General features: G+C 41.6%; 1 protein-coding gene across 1 annotated transcript in view; it reads left to right on the forward strand.

Moving 5' to 3' along the window:
- Window positions 1-23,285, forward strand: part of LOC131952102 (muscle M-line assembly protein unc-89) — a 72,065-nt gene that overhangs the window by 19,530 nt on the left and 29,250 nt on the right. Inside the window, exons 2-3 of the mRNA XM_059314617.1 lie at window positions 6,138-6,494; window positions 16,415-16,444. Coding sequence (XP_059170600.1) covers window positions 6,434-6,494; window positions 16,415-16,444 — 91 coding nt within the window. The 5' untranslated portion in view covers window positions 6,138-6,433. The remainder of the gene's footprint in view (window positions 1-6,137; window positions 6,495-16,414; window positions 16,445-23,285) is intronic.

Below are 23,285 nucleotides of genomic sequence, written 5' to 3' on the forward strand. Positions count from 1 at the left end.
GTTGCTGTGGTTGGTTGTAGTTGCTGTGGTTTGTTGTAGTTGCTGTGGTTGGTGTAGTTGCTGTGGTTGGTTGTAGTTGCTGTGGTTGGTTGTTGTTGCTGTGGTTGGTTGTAGTTGCTGTGGTTGGTTGTAGTTGCTGTGGCTGGTTGTAGTTGCTGTGGCTGGTTGTAGTTGCTGTGGTTGGTTGTAGTTGCTGTGGTTTGTTGTAGTTGCTGTGGTTGGTGTAGTTGCTGTGGTTGGTTGTAGTTGCTGTGGTTGGTTGTAGTTGCTGTGGTTGGTTGTAGTTGCTGTGGTTGGTGTAGTTGCTGTGGTTGGTTGTAGTTGCTGTGGTTGGTTGTAGTTGCTGTGGTTGGTGTAGTTGCTGTGGTTGGTTGTAGTTGCTGTGGCTGGTTGTAGTTGCTGTGGTTGGTGTAGTTGCTGTGGTTGGTTGTAGTTGCTGTGGTTGGTTGTAGTTGCTGTGGTTGGTTGTAGTTGCTGTGGTTGGTTGTAGTTGCTGTGGTTGGTGTAGTTGCTGTGGTTGGTTGTAGTTGCTGTGGCTGGTTGTAGTTGCTGTGGTTGGTGTAGTTGCTGTGGTTGGTTGTAGTTGCTGTGGTTGGTTGTAGTTGCTGTGGTTGGTTGTAGTTGCTGTGGTTGGTTGTAGTTGCTGTGGTTGGTTGTAGTTGTTGTGGCTGGTTGTAGTTACTGTGGCCGGTTGTAGTTGCTGTGGTTGGTTGTAGTTGCTGTGGTTGGTTGTAGTTGTTGTGGCTGGTTGTAGTTGCTGTGGCTGGTTGTAGTTGCTGTGGTTGGTTGTAGTTGCTGTGGTTGGTTGTGGTTGCTGTGGTTGGTTGTAGTTGCTGTGGCTGGTTTTAGTTGCTGTGGTTGGTTGTAGTTGCTGTGGTTTGTTGTAGTTGCTGTGGCTGGTTGTAGTTGCTGTGGTTGGTTGTAGTTGCTGTGGTTGGTTGTGGTTGCTGTGGTTGGTTGTAGTTGCTGTGGTTGGTTGTGGTTGCTGTGGTTGGTTGTAGTTACTGTGGTTGGTTGTAGTTGCTGTGGTTGGTTGTAGTTGCTGTGGTTGGTGTAGTTGCTGTGGTTGGTTGTAGTTGCTGTGGCTGGTTGTAGTTGTTGTGGCTGGTTGTAGTTGCTGTGGTTGATTGTAGTTGCTGTGGTTGGTTGTAGTTGTTGTGGCTGGTTGTAGTTGCTGTGGTTGATTGTAGTTGCTGTGGCTGGTTGTTGTTGCTGTGGTTGGTTGTTGTTGCTGTGGTTGGTTGTAGTTACTGTGGCTGGTTGTAGTTGCTGTGGCTGGTTGTTGTTGCTGTGGTTGGTTGTTGTTGCTGTGGCTGGTTGTTGTTGCTGTGGTTGGTTGTTGTTGCTGTGGCTGGTTGTAGTTGCTGTGGTTGGTTGTTGTTGCTGTGGCTGGTTGTTGTTGCTGTGGCTGGTTGTTGTTGCTGTGGCTGGTTGTTGTTGCTGTGGTTGGTTGTTGTTGCTGTGGCTGGTTGTTGTTGCTGTGGTTGGTTGTTGTTGCTGTGGCTGGTTGTTCACTGACCAGCGACTCACCTTTACTAAATGCACTAGAACTACGCTAAGGTCTACTACACGTGTGCAGCAGTCTCTCTTAAATTGTACATATTTAATGTGTTCACAATGATTCGCTAAGTTGGAACAGCTTATTTCTTTTTTAGAATTTCAAAAATCTAGAAATTCGCTAAATTTACATATACACCCCCCCCCCCCATCCCGCCCCACTGATTGTATAAATAACATGCAGCAATCTTCTCTAGATTATTCTCATTGTTCTAAAAATTTTTTTCCATTCCTGGTTCTCCCCCCCCCCCCCCCCTTACACACACTCACACTTTTGTTATCTGAATACCATTTTTTTTCCTTCTCATAGCAAGTTGTCTTTCTTTAATTGCTTCCCTTTCTTTGTATGTCTCTTCCTTGTGGCTAATAAAAATAAGCGAATTAAAACGGACCAGATATGAAATAAATTGTAGCATAGTTTAGCCTTACCTAAACAACTCAGCCATTACTGCATGCATAAACTTCAATGATGTGCTTCTCACATTTAACATTTCTTTCCCATACCAGTACTGTTATACTGATATTAGCTTTCGTTCTTCGTGCGAGTATATTTTCTATCTCTTAGCTTTTATACCTTAATTAGATGCCTTGACCCCATTCTACAGACCTCTCAGCTAAACAATAATTAAACTTTAATTACCTCTCCCCTATCTCACTCGGTAATGAGTGTCAACATCATCGGGGATTCTCTTCCCTTGTTTGAACAAGAAATGACGTCACTTGTTCGTACAATGGACTACGCCGTTTCATGTGGAGTACAATGCGAACTCTTTACATAGAGAGATGTACTAGTTCAACACTATGTCAACCATCTTTCGCTTTTATTTTATTTATATTTATTTTTTGCTCGCAATTTGTATTATTTAATACACAAAAGCTACAACACGTTACACTAAATGAACCCAAATGTTTTAACATATTGCATCAAATTCTAATTTTTATGAGAGGTTACTTGAACTATACATGATTACTATTACAAGCTACAGTAAATCCATCTTATTGGTCGACGTATTTAAACTTCAGCGATAAGTAAAATCACCCAACGTCGTACCTGTCCACTGAATACATACAGATACTTTAGAATCGAACCCGCCCACTTGAACGTCTCTTATCTCTGTCCTATATCACCCTGGCGTGTCAGAGTATCCTGTACATAAATCACTGGACGTTCGATCTCTTAAGCCCCTACACAATACCTGTCATACACAATACGATATTACCTGTCATACACTGCCCGTCCCAAAATAGCACCGAGACTGTACTACTTATAAAAGTACTAAAACGTATGCACTGATTGTTTGACTTACATAAGTAATCTATACAAAACTGGTGTAATAGGTTACATAAGATTTATAACTCTCAACTTTCGAGTATACTTTCGTGTATACACACACTCCTACCAAGTCATTTGGTACTGTTTCTTTAGCCTTATTGTGTGTCTTATCTATTTAAACTCACGAAGTCGCTGTTTATACTTTTGTGTACATTGACAAACCATTTCACATTTTCTTGTTTGATCCGCACCTATTGTAAAATCTTCATACGCCCCAACACTTTTTAAAATCCTGAAACTATGCTGGATTCCCCGTATTTTTTTTAAGCCCAATATTTGAAATTTCCAACAAAAAAAAAAGTTGTATTGTTTCCCCTTCCGGCCACTACACATTCCTAGAGAATCGGTTTTTTTCCTTCAAGCCTCCAGTTCACGTCTGAGGTCATTCTGTCTTAAGACCAGAGATTTTCTTCGGGTTTTCCCGAACTTTGCCTTTATCTCAGAAAAAAAAAAAAGAAACAAAGGAGAAAAAAATTGTGAAAACAAACACATAGACGTGCGTACAAGATGGAACGGTAAAACAGCGAATCGGAGAAAAAAAATTTATTCATTTTTTTCTACATTTCTTTGTTTGTTTTAACTAATTACAAAGTTATTACCTTTTAAAAATTACCTTAATTCATAATTCGTTTCGGCTCACACCTGAAGTCTATATACGTTTGCTCTTGAATTTTTGTTTCTTCTTTATGAAAGTTCATGCTGCTATCATTTGCGAAGACACGGTCTAATAATATGGTCTAGGTAAGAGCTATTCCCCACAACCCCCCACCCTCATGTTGTATCCAACTCCCCATTCATGTCATACTTCATGTTATACTTAGCTCCACCACGACCTTTGTAGACTTCCCCTCTAACGACCTATTGTACAGAATTGTACGGACGTTTATTGTCCTCGTCCTTGTAGTCAGCATTGAACCTAATTCCACGCTCCACTAGACTTCAATCATCCAGCACAACGTGTCTTATTAAAACTTCTCTCGACTCGGGCGTTAATTCATTTAAACCAAGTAACCCAGAACATCCCTCGTGTTAATCTAGTTCAGGCACTATTTTATTCAGTAACTGCTACACCTTACCCCTACACCACCCCCACACTCTACACCACCCCCACCCGCTACCCCACCCCCACTCCCTCTCCCCCACTCTGAGCTCCACCTATAGTAATTTGACTTTCCTCATTTCCTACTCTATAATAAATGTAGACCCCCCATAAAAAAGAAATTGTTTGTCAACAAATGTAAAATAAAATATAGCTAAAAATGTATCCTGTAAAATAAAATGTAGCTAAAAATGTATCCTGTAAAATTAAATGTAGCTAAAAATGTATCCTGTATAATAAAATGTAGTTAAACATTATCCCGTAAAATGAATTCTAGGAATAAAATTTCTCTTGTATAATAAAATGTTGGTGGAAATCTAATCCGTGGGAAAAAAAAAGTTTCCTTTGTAAAATGTAATATTGGCAGGGTTGCTACTTTTCCGGGATATCCCGTATTTCCTGCTTCGTGAATCATCTTAGTTTAAAAAAAAAAACATTTCTCCTGTAAAATATATAAAACATAGATTAAAATATATCCTTTACAATAAAAATAAATTATCTCTCATTGGAAAAAAAAATGACCCAGTAAAAATATTAATAAAACGTCTCGTCTGTGAGAAAAATGCCTTTAAAAGTATCCTTTGTAAAATAGAATATATGTAAAAAACATTTCTCCCGTAAAATAAATTGGTACTAAAAATTCCTCTTTTAAACTAAAATGTAGGTAAAAAAAAAATTCCTCCTGTAAAATAAAATAAAGTTAAAAAAAATTCCTCCTGTAAAATAAAATTAGGTAAAAAAAAATTCCTCCTGTAAAATAAAATGTCTCTAATATATCTACACCGGCCTGATCCCTTCTTATCTTACATAATCTACATGTGTTTGTGCGTTCACACGTGGTATCTCACATTACCCCTCCCTGCTCCCTGTACTCAACGCCGCCCCACCCCCGCCCCCTACCCTCGCCCCCCCCCCTACCTCCTCCCCTCATCTGAACTCCAATTTTTTTTTTCTTGTTTAAAATCATTGACCTGGGCGCAGCATAGATCTGGTGGATACAGCTCTTTGTGTCAAGTATTTTGTCTAGCGAGCACGTCGGAGGTTTTATTTTTTCACCGGATGGTCGCGGTGTTTAGTTCTGTTTCCGCTGGCCATTTCCTCGCCACAAGGCAGGGGAAGTAAGCGGCATGCAAGGGCTTACAGAGTTAGCTCTTAATCTGGTAAATAGGTGTAATTGGGTTGGCGCTACCGGCTTCCATTCACGTGCGGTTCCTGGCGCCATTGCAACACCTCACCCCGCCCTCCCCCGCCATGAAACCGATTCACCTGATGTGAAGAGTTTTTTTTTTAACCTTTTTGTTGACCTTTGTGAAGCATGTTTGTGGTAGACTGGTCGCTTCAACATCTATCTCCCTGCGTGAGCCAGGGGCTATAACCCCCTCTCTGGCACTTTCATTAAACAAAGGGAAGCAACTCGACCATCGTGTGGCTACAGGTAAACACTGTCCGCCGTCTATTGTGTTTATGTACGGTTATCTCCCGTCATTAGAGTTAAGTACCTTCATGCCCGGACGTTTCGTGGTTTGTGTTTGATTAAATTGTTTTAGTTCGTGCATTTAGTTGTTATATAGTTATTGTAGGTTATACGTTCTTATCTTTAGCATTGGTTCGTGCATGTAGTTGTAATATACTTGTAGATTTTACGTTCTTATATTTAGCCTTAGTACATTTGGTTCTAGTAGAATTTCCGTTTTTCAATTGAGTAAATCTTGGCTAGCATTTTATTACGTTTTAGCATTTTTTCATGGCGTGTATATTTTTTAGAAATCTAGGCTTAGATGAAACGTGTTTTATAAATTTATTTCTGGACATTGTAATTGAATCGTTGCTTGGATCTTGTCCGTGTAATTCAGCTGTTTAAGTATCGTCTTGTATCGTTCCACTTTGATCAGTTATTGTGATTCGTTTTGTTAGGCCATACTCGATATCCAGTTTAGTAATTGTACAAAGGTCTAGTAGATCTACTAAACCTTTACCCACGGCGTGAGTAGATGACTTTAATGTTGTTGTTGTAAACACAGAACCGTTACTCTAACCCGCTGCTAACCTGTATTAAACATGTGCTCACACTTACCTGCTGAAACCCGTTACTTTATGCGCGTGTGTCTGCCCGTATGTTCATACAACGTGTTTTTATCCTTCCTCTAGAGTACACCCACAGTTTTATATAAATCGTGAAATATTTTATATGAAACAATCACAAATCCTAAATACTATTTGATGAAAGCAAATATATCACTGACTATGGTTCGAGTACCTTGTGTTGGATAATTGATCGGAGACTCGTTATTCTGTTGGGAGGTTGATGAACAATGGCGCTATAACAGCTACACAAAACTTGACTGATGGTGTATGACAGATCAACATTCAGCTGTATGACAGACGAGTACTGATCTGTATGACAGACCAGCAAGTTTGTCGGAGCATGGTGTTGGACTGACGCGATGATTCGAGGAAGGAAGGAAGGTGCCAACTACGCCACATGGTTCATTGGCTTCGATCATGGTAAGTCACAGCTCACACTTTTACTGCATGCTTCACACGGATGGGACATGAAGGACACTATGATACACACCATGATACCATGATACACACCATGATACACATACACACCATGATACCATGATACACACCATGATACACACCATGATACAGACCATGATACACACGATGATACACACCATAGTACTCACCATGATACTCATCATTATACACATCATGATACACACCATGATACACACTATGATACACATACACACCATGATACACATACACACCATGATACACATACACACCATGATACTTACCATGATACACACCATCATACACACCAGGTTACCACCATGACACACCATGATACACCATGATACACCATGATACTCACCATAATACTCAGACCAGCAGTACTAGTAGTTGGGTAGTAGGTCTCTAACTATAGCTCATGGCAGTATTTCAACTACATCTATAGGTCAGAAACCTATAGATCTAGCTACAGGTAATTGTAGCAAATGTAAATAACAAATGTAAATGGAACTAGATATATTCTCACAATAATAACAATAGTAACATTCAATGTATTGATAGGGAATATGTATATGCCTTTAATAGAATGATACTAACTCTTAAAACATTAAATAGGGAAAAGGTATTAAAACTATTGCTGGGAAAAAATCCATGACAATTATTCTAAAAATAATCGAAACTACGTCACTTCCTGTCTTGTAGAATTTCCAATGATGTCACTGAAATCAATACATAACGATTAGATGAGCTAGCACATTTTATGGCATGTGTAATCGTAGGGTGGTGTTTGTAGCAGTTATTAGTTATTTTTATCCTTTGTAGCGATATAACTAGAGCTACCCTCACTGAGATATCAGCTGCAATTAGTGAACTTATTTTTATTCTATGTAAATATATATAGGGAGAAATACTCATTTAGTATTTTTATGCACGCATATATTTTGTAGCCGTCACGTGTATTCTTTCGTCACCATGGTAACCAAATGATGCTAATCAGCTAAACACTTCATTCTCTTCAAATATTGAAATACCACTCAATAGCTTGCACGTGGGAATGAAGTCAATTCTCAATACAAGGGACCCTCCACCCCCCCCCCCCCCGTTACTCACTCCACGTGATATTCATCTCACAAACCGACCACACTCCCCCGCCCCCTTTCTCCAACACCACTCGCTCTCCACATATTTTGAATGAAAACAAAATCTTAAGATTTTCTAATGAAACTTGAATGGAACATGTAGTTTACAGTATTTAAGATTTTATAAGCTCTACCAATCATAACCTTTGTTAAAAAAACCGAATTTATTGGTAGAATAAAACCTACAACAACACCTTTCCAAATCATTGCAGGTTGTACATTACTGCAGGTTGTACATTACTGCAGGTTGTACATTACTGCAGGTTGTACATTACTGCAGGTTGTACATTACTGCAGGTTGTACATTACTGCAGGTTGTACATTACTGCAGGTTGTGCATTACTGCAGGTTGTACATTACTGCAGGTTGTGCATTACTGCAGGTTGTACATTACTGCAGGTTGTACTTTACTGCAGGTTGTACATTACTGCAGGTTGTACATTACTGCAGGTGTACACGCAGGTTGTACATTACTGCAGGTGTACACGCAGGTTGTACATTACTGCAGGTTTATATTACTCCAGGTGTACATGCAGGTGTGGTGTGTACACGGTACAACATTTGTATGTACATGTTCATTCAATTTTCTTGCATCTTTAATACAACGTTAATCAATTTTAAACACTCGATTCTAATTCAAATATCACTCAACAGTAACACAATTTTACTTCAACAGCAATATAATATTGATTCAACAATAATAGTTTTAATCCTGCAGTTATACAATTTTAATACAATTTTAATTCTGCAGTAATTCAATTTTAATACAGATTTAATTCAACAGTAATACAATTTTAATGCAATTTTAATTCAACAGTAATACAATTTTAATACAATTTTAATTCTGCAGTAATACAATTTTAATTTAACAATTCTACAATTTAAATAGAATTTTTATTCAACAATTATACGGTTTTAATAAAACTTACTATTTTAATACATCTTTCACTCAATTTTATACGATGTAATACACGTGTTATTCAACCGTTACTCTTTTATTGGGAGTACAAATGTTTCAACAAAATGTATCACAACAACCATATAACATAAACATATCATTATCATATTACTCAAGCCCGTGTACACACGCAGTGAGCTGAAAAAATCAATCAGACTTTGTACAATCTGTTTGTGACAGCTCATCAACTATCGGCAGACTTTGACCTTTATGATTACCATAAACATTGTACCAGCAACCTTGAGACAACCCTTGCTGTACCAGTAGATCTGTACCAACCCTTGCTGTACCAGCAGTTCTGTACCAACCCTTGCTGTACCAACCCTTGCTGTACCAACCCTTGCCCTACCAACCCTTGCTGTACTAACCCTTGCTGTACCAACCCTTGCTGTACCAACCCTTGCTGTACCAACCCTTGATGTACCAACCCTTGCTGTACCAATCCATGCTGTACCAACCCTTGCTGTACCAACCCTTGCTGTACCAACCCTTGCTGTACCAACCCTTGCTGTACCAACCCTTGCTGTACCAACCCTTGCCCTACCAACCCTTGATGTACCAACCCTTGCTGTACCACTAGGCCTGTACCAACCCTTGATGTACCAACCCTTGCTGTACCAATCCATGCTGTACCAACCCTTGCTGTACCAACCCTTGCTGTACCAACCCTTGCTGTACCAACCCTTGATGTACCAATCCATGCTGTACCAACCCTTGATGTACCAACCCTTGCTGTACCAACCCTTGCTGTACCAGTAGATCTGTACCAACCCTTGCTGTACCAGCAGTCCTGTACCAACCCTTGCTGTACCAACCCTTGCCCTACCAACCCTTGCTGTACTAACCCTTGATGTACCAACCCTTGCTGTACCAATCCATGCTGTATCAATCCTTGCTGTACCAACCCTTGCTGTACCAACCCTTGCCCTACCAACCCTTGCTGTACTAACCCTTGATGTACCAACCCTTGCTGTACCAATCCATGCTGTATCAATCCTTGCTGTACCAACCCTTGCTGTACCAATCCATGCTGTATCAATCCTTGCTGTACCAACCCTTGCTGTACCAACCCTTGCTGTACTAACCCTTGATGTACCAACCCTTGCTGTACCAATCATTGCTGTACCAACCCTTGCCCTACCAACCCTCGCTGTACCAACCCTCGCTGTACAACAGCAATGTTTCCACCCACTCCCTGCAAACAGACGACAACAAAAATAGTGGCAGACGACAAAAAACGTCCGACGTTTGCGTGATAAACATAGGACCCGCGTCACGCCGCTAACGCACACACAGACCCACAGACCGACAGACTGACAAGCGTGTCATCAAGGCAAACTTCGATCATGGAAACATGGCAAGGAGCTGGCCAAGTGTTGGCCCGTACGTTCTGTTTGACACGGGCAAACCTGCCAACACAGCTGTTTGATTTGTTGTGTGTAGCACGGCTGTCCTGTGTCGTGTGTAGCACGAGTGGCCTGTGTCGTGTGTAGCACGAGTGGCCTGTGTCGTGTATAGCACGACTGTCCTGTGTTGTGTGTAGCACGGCTGTCCTGTGTTGTGTGTAGCACGGCTGTCCTGTGTTGTGTGTAGCACGAGTGGCCTGTGTCGTGTGTAGCACGACTGTCCTGTGTTGTGTGTAGCACGGCTGTCCTGTGTCGTGTGTAGCACGAGTGGCCTGTGTCGTGTGTAGCACGACTGTCCTGTGTCGTGTGTAGCACGACTGTTCTGTGTCGTGTGTAGCACGACTGTTCTGTGTCGTGTGTAGCACGAGTGGCCTGTGTCGTGTGTAGCACGAGTGGCCTGTGTCGTGTGTAGCACGAGTGGCCTGTGTCGTGTGTAGCACGAGTGGCCTGTGTCGTGTGTAGCACGACTGTCCTGTGTCGTGTGTAGCACGACTGTTCTGTGTCGTGTGTAGCACGAGTGGCCTGTGTCGTGTGTAGCACGAGTGGCCTGTGTCGTGTATAGCACGACTGTCCTGTGTTGTGTGTAGCACGGCTGTTCTGTGTCGTGTGTAGCACGACTGTTCTGCGTCGTGTGTAGCACGACTGTCCTGTGTCGTGTGTAGCACGACTGTTGTGTGTCGTGTGTAGCACGACTGTTCTGTGTCGTGTGTAGCACGAGTGGCCTGTGTCGTGTGTAGCACGACTGTCCTGTGTCGTGTGTAGCACGACTGTCCTGTGTCGTGTGTAGCACGACTGTCCTGTGTCGTGTGTAGCACGAGTGGCCTGTGTCGTGTGTAGCACGACTGTCCTGTGTCGTGTGTAGCACGACTGTCCTGTGTCGTGTGTAGCACGACTGTCCTGTGTCGTGTGTAGCACGAGTGGCCTGTGTCGTGTGTAGCACGAGTGGCCTGTGTTGTGTGTAGCAGGTTACCACATGTTGATTCTCCTGAGAATCTAGCGGTACCACGCTATGGTTAGCACGCTGTCCGTCACATCTAGCGGTACCACACTATGGTCAGCACGCTGTCCGTCACATCTAGCGGTACCACGCTATGGTTAGCACGCTGCCCTTCACATCTAGCGGTACCACACTATGGTCAGCACGCTGTCCGTCACATCTAGCGGTACCACACTATGGTCAGCAGGCTGCCCGTCACATCTAGCGGTACCACACTATGGTCAGCACGCTGTCCGTCACATCTAGCGGTACCACACTATGGTCAGCACGCTGCACGTCACATCTAGCGGTACCACGCTATGGTCAGCACGCTGCCCGTCACATCTAGCGGTACCACGCTATGGTCAGCACGCTGCCCGTCACATCTAGCGGTACCACGCTATGTTCACCTCACCAGTGCAGCCATCTTCTAACGGCACTACTCTACAGGCTGATTGATATGGAAATAGCCGGCAACTCGTTACGGTCCGTTGGGCAAGTCGATTGATAATGCACATTACCTTCCCCCCCCCCCCCCACCACCTTACACGCAGTTGTGGGGTGAGGACTGATAATCAGGACCCATAGGCAACAAACTTTGATAATCAGCACCCATAGGCAACAAACTTTGATAATCAGGATCCATAGGCAACAAACTTTGATAATCAGGACCCATATGCAACAAACTTTGATAATCAGGACCCATAGGCAACAAACTTTGATAATCAGGACCCATAGGCAACAAACTTTGATAATCAGGACCCATAGGCAACAAACTTTGATAATCAGGACCCATAACAATTGGTAACAGCCCAAGCAAGTGTAGCAACCTCCATCAGCTTGTTACCCAGCCGCACCCACCCCCAACACCCCACCCACACACACACACGTCCAGCACCCCATCCCCATCAATTCCAGTACCATCCCTCCCCCACCCACCATCAGCTGGTTACCTCAAGTCGTGAGCTCAGATTGTTTACAAGCGAGTGTGAGTAGTTCGTGAGTTCGTGTGTGTGTGTGTATGCGTAGTTCATGTGCGCGTGTGTGAGTAGTTTATGTGTGTGTGAGTAGTTCATGTGTGTGTGTGTGTGTGTGCTCTCGCAGGTGTAAATAAACATGCGCGTGCGGTCTACCAATAATCTATCTCCTCGATCAGTTTGGTCCCACCCCTCCCTTAAAGTGCTCTCATTTGCTCCAAACTTGCCCCCCCCCCCCCCCCCCCAGCCTAACTAGACAAGAGCTCTCATTTAGTTTATTGACATCACGTGATCACACAGAAGGGATGTAAACATTTAAACATGACAGAAATAAGGGGAAGTAATTTTTTTAAAATTATCACCATACGCAGTGTACAACAAGGGGGATAATAACGAAAATATTTAACGTGCACAATTTCTACATGCAGTTAGGTTTTTGTCTTTCGCTTTTTTTTTTTTTTTTAATAAAAAGTGTTTTTGAATGTCAGATTGTGTAAGCGCAAAGTTTGATTAATTCTAATAACACTAATTTTTCTTTGAGTACTATTAAAAGTAAATTTGTTTTTCATATCTTAATAATTATTATTTTACATTTATTCTTCAAAATATGCATTTCTTTACTTTATTAATCAGCAAAATTCAGTTCTAGTTTCTGGCATATAAAAAAAAAAAAAGACATCAATAATGTTTACTTTCAAGCAATTGTTACAATCATCTGTACACTTTTAGACGGATATATTGCAGTTTTTAAACTGACATTTTTCATTTCGTAGATTTAAAAACAAAAATGAACTTCGACTCTATTAACAGTAAAAAAAAATTACTGCTTGCAAAAAAACTACCAGTGGTTGCAGATGTTACTCTCATTGTGTATTCAATTACTGCACTACTTATGTAAATACTGCTCTAGTGATGCCCAAGTACTTCAGTAATTACACGAAGCTGCTCACCTATGATTGATAAAATGTCATTAATTAAAACAGCTCTAAACTTAAAGCCCACTCAAACTTGACCCACTCCCCCCCCCATCAATAATTACACACAGCCTCTCTCTGCTAATCCTTATCCATCATGCAACGGTTACATTAACCCAGAGGCGTAGCTAGGGGGGGGCGGGGGGGGGGGCGGCCGCCCCGGGCGCCGACCCTATGGGGGCGCCAAAAGGGGTGGGAACAATTTTTTAAAGCTGATTTTATGCTGCAGTTTTGAATTATAAACTGTCTAAGTTAAGAAATGTAATGGCTACACGCCTTTACATACTGATTTAACTGTATTCTACCTTGATTTCTTAATGTAAAACATATACTCTTAAGAAACAGTGACCGGCAAAACCGCTTTGAAGCTTTTCCTAGATGTAGGGGGGGGGGGCGCTTGTTCGAGACTTAAAACGGAAGAATTTACACTAGATTGTTGAGTCGATAAACGTTACCGCTGTTAAAAGAAACCAATTGTATTAAAACGTTTTGTACGATTGTTGAACTGTAAAATACGTTAGTGACTTTTATCAAGATGGTGCAGGGGGGCGCTTTTAGGCTAAATAAAATAGCAAAATTACACAGGATTCTGAGTAAACAACCTTTAGCTCTCAGAAAGAAACGAATTGTACTGTGCATTGAATAATTGTGTAACATTTTTTTAAAAAGTTAGTTACGTTAAAAACCGCTCTACAAACTTTGTCCAAGATGGTTGTGATGAGTGTGTGTGGGGGGGCGCTTTTTTCGCTAACAAAAATCGCAAGTATTTGTACTGGATTGGTGAGTAGATAACTCTCTTAACACTTAGTAAAGAAACCAAGTGTATTAACGCGTAATGTACAATTTCAATAGCCAGTTTTGTTTTAAAAAAAGACGCGACTAGTTCTTTGTAAGATTCTTACGATTCTCTCAACTTCAACGTGAGAGATCAGATACTTTTGATTGATTGCATTACATCTTACCTGGATCACTGAACTATATTAAAGAGAACTAAATATCACGGATTCTTGAATCCCTAAGCCACTAACCACCACTTTTTTCCATGCTCTTATTTCATTCTCCACTGTCTGTAATCTAGCTCCAAGCCATACAGTAAAAGAGACCACATTTAGTTATAGATCCTGATTGAATTTTTTTGACAATGCATTTGAATTCTACATTTTCTTAGAGTGTTAAAACGCGTTTTATTGCTGCTGTTATAATCAGAACGTCATGGGCTATCATTAAATTGATTGTTACTGCTTCTTCAATCAATACAATTAGTTCTGCATGTGTTGTTGACGTTGTGCGAGCAGTGTTTCTTCCAGACTTTTTTCTCCGGGGGAGGCACTTGAAATTTTCGAGGGGGGGGGGGGGGGGCGGTAGACTTTCTTCGGGGGGGGGGGGGCGGACACTGTTAAACGTATATATTTTCTATATATAAATTATATAAATTTCATTTCGATCGAGGGGGGGGGGCGGTAAAATTTTTTCGGGGGGCTTCGCCCCCCCCCCCCCCCCCCCCAGAGATGCCTGGAAGAAACTCTGTGTGCGAGAAGGCAGGGCAAATCTGCGAAATCCAAGACTACGAGCTGTTAACATCCGTTGGATTCCAGTTTGTTTTCTCTAGCTTGTTTTGTCATACCATCAACCAATCAACGAAATACCCATGTCGTATTCCAATGTGAACAATAAATATTTCTGATAACTTCTTCTTGTATGTCACTTGTGTGTCCTTACTCTAACAAACTTCGAATCCAACTATGTACCATATCACAACAGAGATCGTTCCAAAACTAGAACATAAAAGGCTGGTCTAAACATATTAGCGTTAGCTACAAACTACCCTCTAACACAGATCAGGCTTATTTTTTTTACTGACATTACTAATCTTTCGCAAAAAAAATTAAACGCATCTTAATGGGAATTAAATTATCGTAAAGTTTTAAGGAATGAAAATCATACAATGTAATTATTAAACCTTGTCCGGACTGTAGCATACACGCTTACACACACGCTTACACACACAAATACACTCTTACCCACACACAAGCTTATATATAAACACACTATCACACACACACAATTATATACACACACACACATGTATATATATATATATATATATATATATATATATATATATATATATATATATATATATATATATATATATATATATAAGCGGGGGGGGGGCGCCAAATTGAAAGTTCGCCCCGGGCGCCGGGAAGGGTCGCTACGCCTCTGCATTAACCTACGGGCGTGTAATTAACCTACAGGAGAGTAATTAACACAATCGATAATATCCAGTTCCGCCCACTAAAGACAGGATGTGATCATGTCCCCTGTAGAATTATGGGATATCTGGTTTTACTGAAGAATTATGGGATATCTGGTTTTATAGATGTACAGCGTGAACAGAGAAAATAAACTAGAGAGACTTAACGGTGGTAGACAGTGGTCGGCTTAGTTGTTGGTGCCAGTGGTGTAGGGGGGGGGGGGGCAGTAGTTTATTCGTGTGTGTAGGGAGGGGGGCAGGGGGGAAGGAGTTTACTCGTGGGGGAGTCAGTAGCTTACTCGTATGAGTAGATGGAGCCAGTAGTCTACTCGACTGTGTTTACTCCTTCTTGTGAGATGTCTTTTTGTCGGACCGCTCGTCAGATTATATCAAAGTTGTTTAGCTCAGTGATCTATACTTTCATTAAGGGCAGCCCAGGGCTAGTGGTGGCCCCAGGGTTAGTGGCACCACTAGACTGGCTGCGGCCTGGGTTAGTGGCACCACTAGACTGGCTGCGGCCTGGGTTAGTGGCACCACTAGGCTGGCTGCGGCCTGGGTTAGTGGCACCACTAGACTGGCTGCGGCCTGGGTTAGTGGCACCACTAGACTGGCTGCGGCCTGGGTTAGTGGCACCACTAGACTGGCTGCGGCCTGGGTTAGTGGCACCACTAGACTGGCTGCGGCCTGGGTTAGTGGCACCACTAGACTGGCTGCGGCCTGGGTTAGTGGCACCACTAGACTGGCTGCGGCCTGGGTTAGTGGCACCACTAGACTGGCTGCGGCCTGGGTTAGTGGCACCACTAGACTGGCTGCGGCCTGGGTTAGTGGCACCACTAGACTGGCTGCGGCCTGGGTTAGTGGCACCACTAGACTGGCTGCGGCCTGGGTTAGTGGCACCACTAGACTGGCTGCGGCCTGGGCTAGTGGTGGCCCAGAAAACCGATATAATTTCCCTCTACAATAAAAGAAATTCTTGCTAGAATGATCACAAGACATCTTCAAAATATCAACAACAAAAAAACTTCAATAGAACCAAATGGTGCTGTTTCAATTTTCGTCTAAACGTGTTTAAAAAACACTGACATAACCCCATGTTAACTTTAGCTTCTAAATTATCGTTGTAATTCTTGTACACTTAACTTTAATTTTAAATAGTGTCTTTTATTGTTGACTAACAAAATTGTATCCAATCCATTTTTTATTCCCACGCATCAGACGACACATTTGGCTTGACACCGTTTCCTGGTAAGTTTGACCTCATTTCTAATACCGATTTCTTCCATTTTTTTCTCATCTTTGCAGCCTTTATTTATTTATATCCTTTCAGTTCATTGCCATCACGATTCTAATGTTTTTTTTCTTTACAATTGGCTTATCTTTTGCTTGCTAACTATTAAGCTTATAATTATTTTAATGCTTAATTAGTAGACCTACTAATCTTACTAATATATTAATCTGCTTTGGTGAATGAAATGATTGTATTAAACTTCAAATTTTACAGTTAGATCCACATTTACCACAGTATATTTATTTATCTATGTTAACATTATAACCTTTAAGTAGATAATTTTTTTTTTTATTTCAGTTTACTTTAAGAATTTCTTTTTTAATGTAGTTCTAGATCATTTCTATATGTTTCAAATAATGTTTTCGTGTATTGATTTGTTGTATCATAAATGTTTGTCGATACCCGGCATGCATATTCATTGTGTGCCGTATCTAGACACGCCAGCATCATCATTATGTTAGGGCACGTGCGCTTCGTCTATTTTTAGACCCAAGAACCGTTTTAGTTCATATTCTCTAACCGACAGGGCTTGTCCATATTTATTTTGTCCGATACTGAAAGTAGGTAAACACTCCACCATAAAAATTAACAGAATTTTCAGTACTCTCATTTCTAAAGTTACAAGTTTTTATTTAACATGCTTAATGACATGAATCATGGTGTATAAATCGTGTATACATTTTTTTTTAATACACTCTCCTATCTTTTATTTGTGTACAGCAGTTGTAAAAAGGTTTCATTTAAATTATTTTGTATTTGAATTGTCGGTAGAACTAAACATTTATACTGTAGTCTTTCATTTTCACTATGGATATGTTTTAGGTAGATTTCTCTTACAAGTTATCTCCCTTACAATCACGTGAGATTAGCGGCCCTTGAAATTCTAGCGACCAGTCAACCCTATTTGCTTATTTCCTCTCACTTACCTTTCTTTCCTCGTATCCATGACAACACGAGCATAGCATCAAAATGGCCATCACATCTATGTCCTAAGTTGTGGGTCACGCACCCCCACCACCCTTTTGTCACCCCAAACCTAAATCACCTGAACCTTCTACCATCCCCTCCCCCCCCCCCCCTTTTCTCCCACCGTCCCAGTCAGTTTTAACACCCTCACGACAAGGACCCGCGCACGGGCCGCAACTCTGCCAACACAGGGAGAGCAAACAGTCACGTGACACGAACTATTTATGTCCTACAGCCTCCGTGTCTTTAGTGTCTTTTACAGAGTCTAAAAATAAACCAAACTCTCTTTTACCACATTTTAACACGGATTAGGATGCTACAGGATACCCAATTTATTTCTGTATTGGATGTTTATTTAAAAGTTATAAACTATATTTAAAAATACACAATAGGTAGGCCTTTCTTTTCTTTAGGTACTACTTTATGTAGTGGAAATGACAAAATTACAATATGAACCTGATACCACCACGGCGACTTGCATTCATCCCGTTATTGTGTCGAACAACGATCTAATCATTTAATGAAACCATTTCATTACTCTACACTCTACACCAACGGCTACATCGGTGCAACTATCTGTTTCATCATTCCCACCTACTTCTGACGCACGGTAACCTCCCTTTATTTGCAGTTATCTCTCTTACCCCTCGATTCTCTCCCTTCGTTTCCCTTGTACGCACGCGTCACGGCGCTTGTATAGCGCGGCGGGCGGCAGGAATGTACGGCGGGTTCACCGCTCCATTGGCTATGCATGACTTCATCTAAAAGACACTTTGATTTTGTTTGCTGGCTCTATGTCATCGTACGGCTGGCCAGAGACTTGGAATGTACACATGGTCGCTAAAGGCATCTCTTGACCTATGCAACATTCACTCTTCAACTTGTTTTTATTCCCTTATGAACCCACGCACTATTCAACATTTTAATTTTTTACATTTCTTACACCCCCCCCCCTCCACACACACCTTACTGTAGCACCCCCCCCCCCCCATCTTATTTGATAAATCAAACCCAGTACGTAGTTGAGTTATGTAAATGTATGTAAATCTGTAGCTACGTAATTTATGCATGTATGTAACCTAGTTCTCCGCGAAAAAAACGCAATTTTAACTGGTGAATGGCAGGACGTTTTATGACGTCTTCACATAAGGACGTCACGCACATCTTCACATAGGGACGTCACGAACATCGTCACATAAAAACGTCACACACATCTTTTAATTATTTAACTCAATGCTGGAAACTGTTCTTCTATGTTACTTATTTGTTACGTTGTAGAAACAGATGAACTCTTCATCTGCCTTAAGGTAGCATCTTGAGTGTAATTTCATCAAAAGAGTAAAACAACAAATATATTATTTATTCTCTCGAAAACAAGAGTTCTAAACACCAGTGTTATTTGATATTTGTTTACATGTCAGAACACCGAGATTTGATCTCTTGTTTTGTGTTTGGTGTCTTGTTCATTCTGTTGCTCGACCACTTCGCTTTTTAACTAATAGAGAAAACAAGGATCTCCAGAGACATCAATCAAAAATGTGGAAAAAACACAGACGTCGTCTAAAATGTGATATCAATTAAAGACGTCATACAAAAACGTGATTTCGTTACAGACATCCACCAAAATTTGTGAAACCAAAGAGGTCAGCCACAAATACCTCAATCAGAAACTCCCCAAAGACGTGGAGTAAAACGCTGACCGCTACATACCTGACCGTGAGACACCATGCGGTCAGACAAACGTCCTGGCTAATTTGCGCATCTCTGTGGGTCACGTGATGTGGCATAGTTTGACTGACAGCTTGATTAACAGTTGACACAAGCGTCATACCAAAGTCCAGTATTTGTCTGTTGTCTGGTGCGTCTCACCTGTGTCACATACAGGTTGACTTGTGACACACTGACATGTCACATAAAGGTTGACTTGCGACACACTGACTGACATGTCACATACAGGTTGACTCGTGACACACTGACATGTCACATACAGGTTGACTTGTGACACACTGTCATGTCACATACAGGTTGACTTATGACAATGACTGACATGTCACATACAGGTTGACTTGTGACACACTGACATGTCACATCACATACAGGTTGACTTGTGACACACTGTCATGTCACATACAGGTTGACTTATGACAATGACTGACATGTCACATACAGGTTGACTTATGACACACTGACATGTCACATCACATACAGGTTGAATTGTGACACAATGACTGACATGTCACATACAGGTTGACTTGTGACACACACTGACATGTCACATCACATACAGGTTGAATTGTGACACAATGACTGACATGTCACATACAGGTTGACTTGTGACAGACTGACATGTCACATACAGGTTGAATTGTGACACAATGACTGACATGTCACATACATGTTGACTTGTGACACACTGACATGTCACATACAGGTTGAATTGTTACACAATGACTGACATGTCACATACATGTTGACTTGTGACACACTGACATGTCACATACAGGTTGAATTGTGACACACTGACTTAAGTGTCCCATACAGGTTGACTTGACACACTGACATGTCACATACAGGTTGAATTGTGACACACTGACTTAAGTGTCCCATACAGGTTGACTTGACACACTGACATGTCACATATGATACAGGTAGTGTTGTGACACACTGACTTAGAAGTTGTCAAATATAGATTGACATTTGTCACAGACATGTCACATAGGCTTACACTCTGACCAGTGACACAAGTTCTGTCACTAGCTGTTTCTGTTAGTGACCCCAGACACTTAATAGATCGGGAATTCCCTATGGCTGTTAGAGCCAGCAAGTAACCACCTAACATCTCCCAGAACTGTCACCGAGGTAACTGATGCCAGCACTTAGTTTATCACTTCTTTAGAAAACTTCACATTAGCACAATCACTTAAGGAATAAGATAATTCATTTTTATTTAAATGACTAAAACTTTGTCCATCAGAAATGTTTTTAATTCTTCCTTTCCACCCTTTTCAAAATGTATGTATTTAACACAACGTCTACAATTATTTGAACGATCTCTGTAATGTCTCGTTTCTGTGATGTATTTCTATCAATGGAATGGCTAGCACAGCACAATATATCAACTTAGATTCCCGGGTAGACATTCAGTAAATACAACTATCATCACGTTTTACATCATTTGTTTACCGCCATCTTTTCCCGCCAATCTGCTGCGGGCCAGTTTGAGAACCCTCCTATCGTCTGCCGAGACCAACCGACGCCCTCTGCTTATGTTTTGATACACTGAGTCCACGGTATTGACGTCACGCTCGAGTAGTTTTCTCTACAGGTTGGGTAAACCTGTAAGGCATGTGAACCTGACACCCCCCCCCCTTATCTGCCTGTTGTAAATGACGCGTCCTTACTGTGTAGTGTAAATAATAAAATAAAGGGAAATAACTTATGGACTGTAAGGGAGGTAATCTTTACATTCAAACTTTGCGATAGATTTTTAAAAAAATTATCTCCCCCACTACCTGTGCCCCTCCACCTCTCCTCCCCCGCCCGCAGTCAATCAATCGAAACCTGTCTGCAGCATTGAACTTAGGGCCCCAAACCTGTAGGACGGGAGACGGGGGCTGTAGGGTGGTCTGGTAACATTTTGACGACGGTCGTGTTAAGAGATGCCTTAGTACGGGCCGGATGACTGTTGACACGCACACACACACACACACATGTGTGTTGGCTCGCGGCTCCACGGGATACTTGCAGACACAGCTCACAGTTGTTTTTTTTCTATCGGAGTTTTAGAATCAAAGCAGCGGACACGTTCTTGGTGCAGGTTTGTCAACATTCAAACATTCGCCGATATTTTCTTCACCGGGAATTTGTGTCGGACGTTTTGTTTACTTTCGATTGTGTCCCTTTACTAATGGGGTTATAGACGCTACCATAAGGTAATGACACAGCTTCATCGATAGAACTAATATATCTAGTACTAGTGTATACATTCTACTTAGTACAATGTACATTATTGTACGCCTAATATATACAGTGTAAACACTGCATGTACACTTAGTGTGTACAAAGTCTCAATGTATTCTTTGTGTACAATCTACACCTAGTATGTTCATTTACACCTTCTGTGTACACTGTGTCCCTAGTGTGTACCTTGTACACTGTGTAGGTTAGAGTAACCCACGTGACTCCAGCAATTAGAATGACAGGGCGTGACGGTGAGGTTAACGAGACACATTCCCTCCATTCACGTTCAGCACGCGGAAGTGTGTCGCTACACACCGTGTCACGGGCGCGCCATCAACACACTATTTAAACACACCTTGAACAAATCTGTCACCTTTATTTTGGTTCAATCTACCTGCAGGATAGCCGCGCGTTCACAGGTAGGCAAATCACGTTCTCTAGAACTTACGATCGCTGTTTAGAAAACCCAAAGATTCCATTGAGCTTAGAAAAACCAAATATTTCATTGAGCTTAGAAAAACCAAACATTCCATCGAACTTATTTGAACGATGGTTTGTCTTGCTCTGATTCTCTCCACCTATAAAGCGCCACACCCCCAACGTTTTCACCTTAGTGTAGGAGATATCTGATCGACATACCGTGTTATCGAGTAGTGTGTCCTGTCAGTGTGTCGTCTCAGTGTGTCTTATCTACTGAGTGAGATAATCTTGTCGTAATCCTACTTGTCTTCACCTTAATCCCCCATTGACAAACACTTCAGTCACTAGAAGGTATCTTCATTTATTTCTCTCGTGTGAGCTAATTATTCTTTAATCAATAAACGCTCGATCATATCAATCGATTTTTACTTTAGTTTCCCCCATTCTTCCATGATCTGTGTGCAGGAGTATTAAATGATCGATCTATTGGCTTTTGTTTTAAGAATCATTACCATTTACAGGCATTGAAGAATCAAGTTTTGGGCCACCACAATTTAAATTGAACATTTTATCCACAAGTTAAATATCGAATTAAAACTACAAGTTGGGGCCCACGTTTTAAATGGAAAGTTTCATCCACAAGTTAAATATAGAATTAAAACTACAAGTTGGGACCCACATTTAGAACTTTCAGTTAAACGTACAACTAGGCACAGTGTTTAAAACTTTGGTCCCAAATAATATGGCTGGTATTTCATTTATCGGAATGAAGTTGAATATGATTTGAGTAGGCCTATAATCAGAGTGAAGTTGTATGTGATTTGAGTAGGCCTATAATGTTCTGTTTTCCAAGTATGTGTTCGTAACATTTAAATGAGAACATTGAGAGTGACTAGAAACAGTACACGGAATAGTCTTACCCCGACAGTCTTAATAACTGAACAGGTTATAGCGACCACCACTACCAACATTAGCGACCACCACTACCAACATTAGCGACCACCACTACCAACATCAGCGACCACCACTACATACATCAGCGACCACCACTACCAACATCAGCGACCACCACTACCAACATCAGCCACCACCACTACCAACATCAGCGACCACCACTACCAACATCAGCGACCACCACTACACCACTGACGACCATCTGTTTTCACTACTGAGCCGGCCAACATTCAGCGCTAACTTCTAAATTAGGGGAGGGAGGGCTGTGACTTGTTACTAATCATTGATGAGCTTTGGCTAACTTAATTGTCTGCTTTCTCGAACTTTCCTCTCGTGGTCACACGGGAATGGTAATGTTTAGCAGAGTTTCATCCAGGAGCTCATACCCTCTCCCCCCTCCCCGAACCAAATCTATCCCCCCCCCCCGCCCTGTGTAAGTCTAGTCAAGTCTATCCCTCTGTAAGTCTAGCCCTGTGTAAATATTCCTACCCAACACAC

This window comes from Physella acuta, unplaced genomic scaffold (genome assembly GCF_028476545.2).
Source record: "Physella acuta isolate Inbredline_101_S28 unplaced genomic scaffold, ASM2847654v3 ptg000852l, whole genome shotgun sequence".
Classification (NCBI taxonomy): domain Eukaryota; kingdom Metazoa; phylum Mollusca; class Gastropoda; family Physidae; genus Physella; species Physella acuta.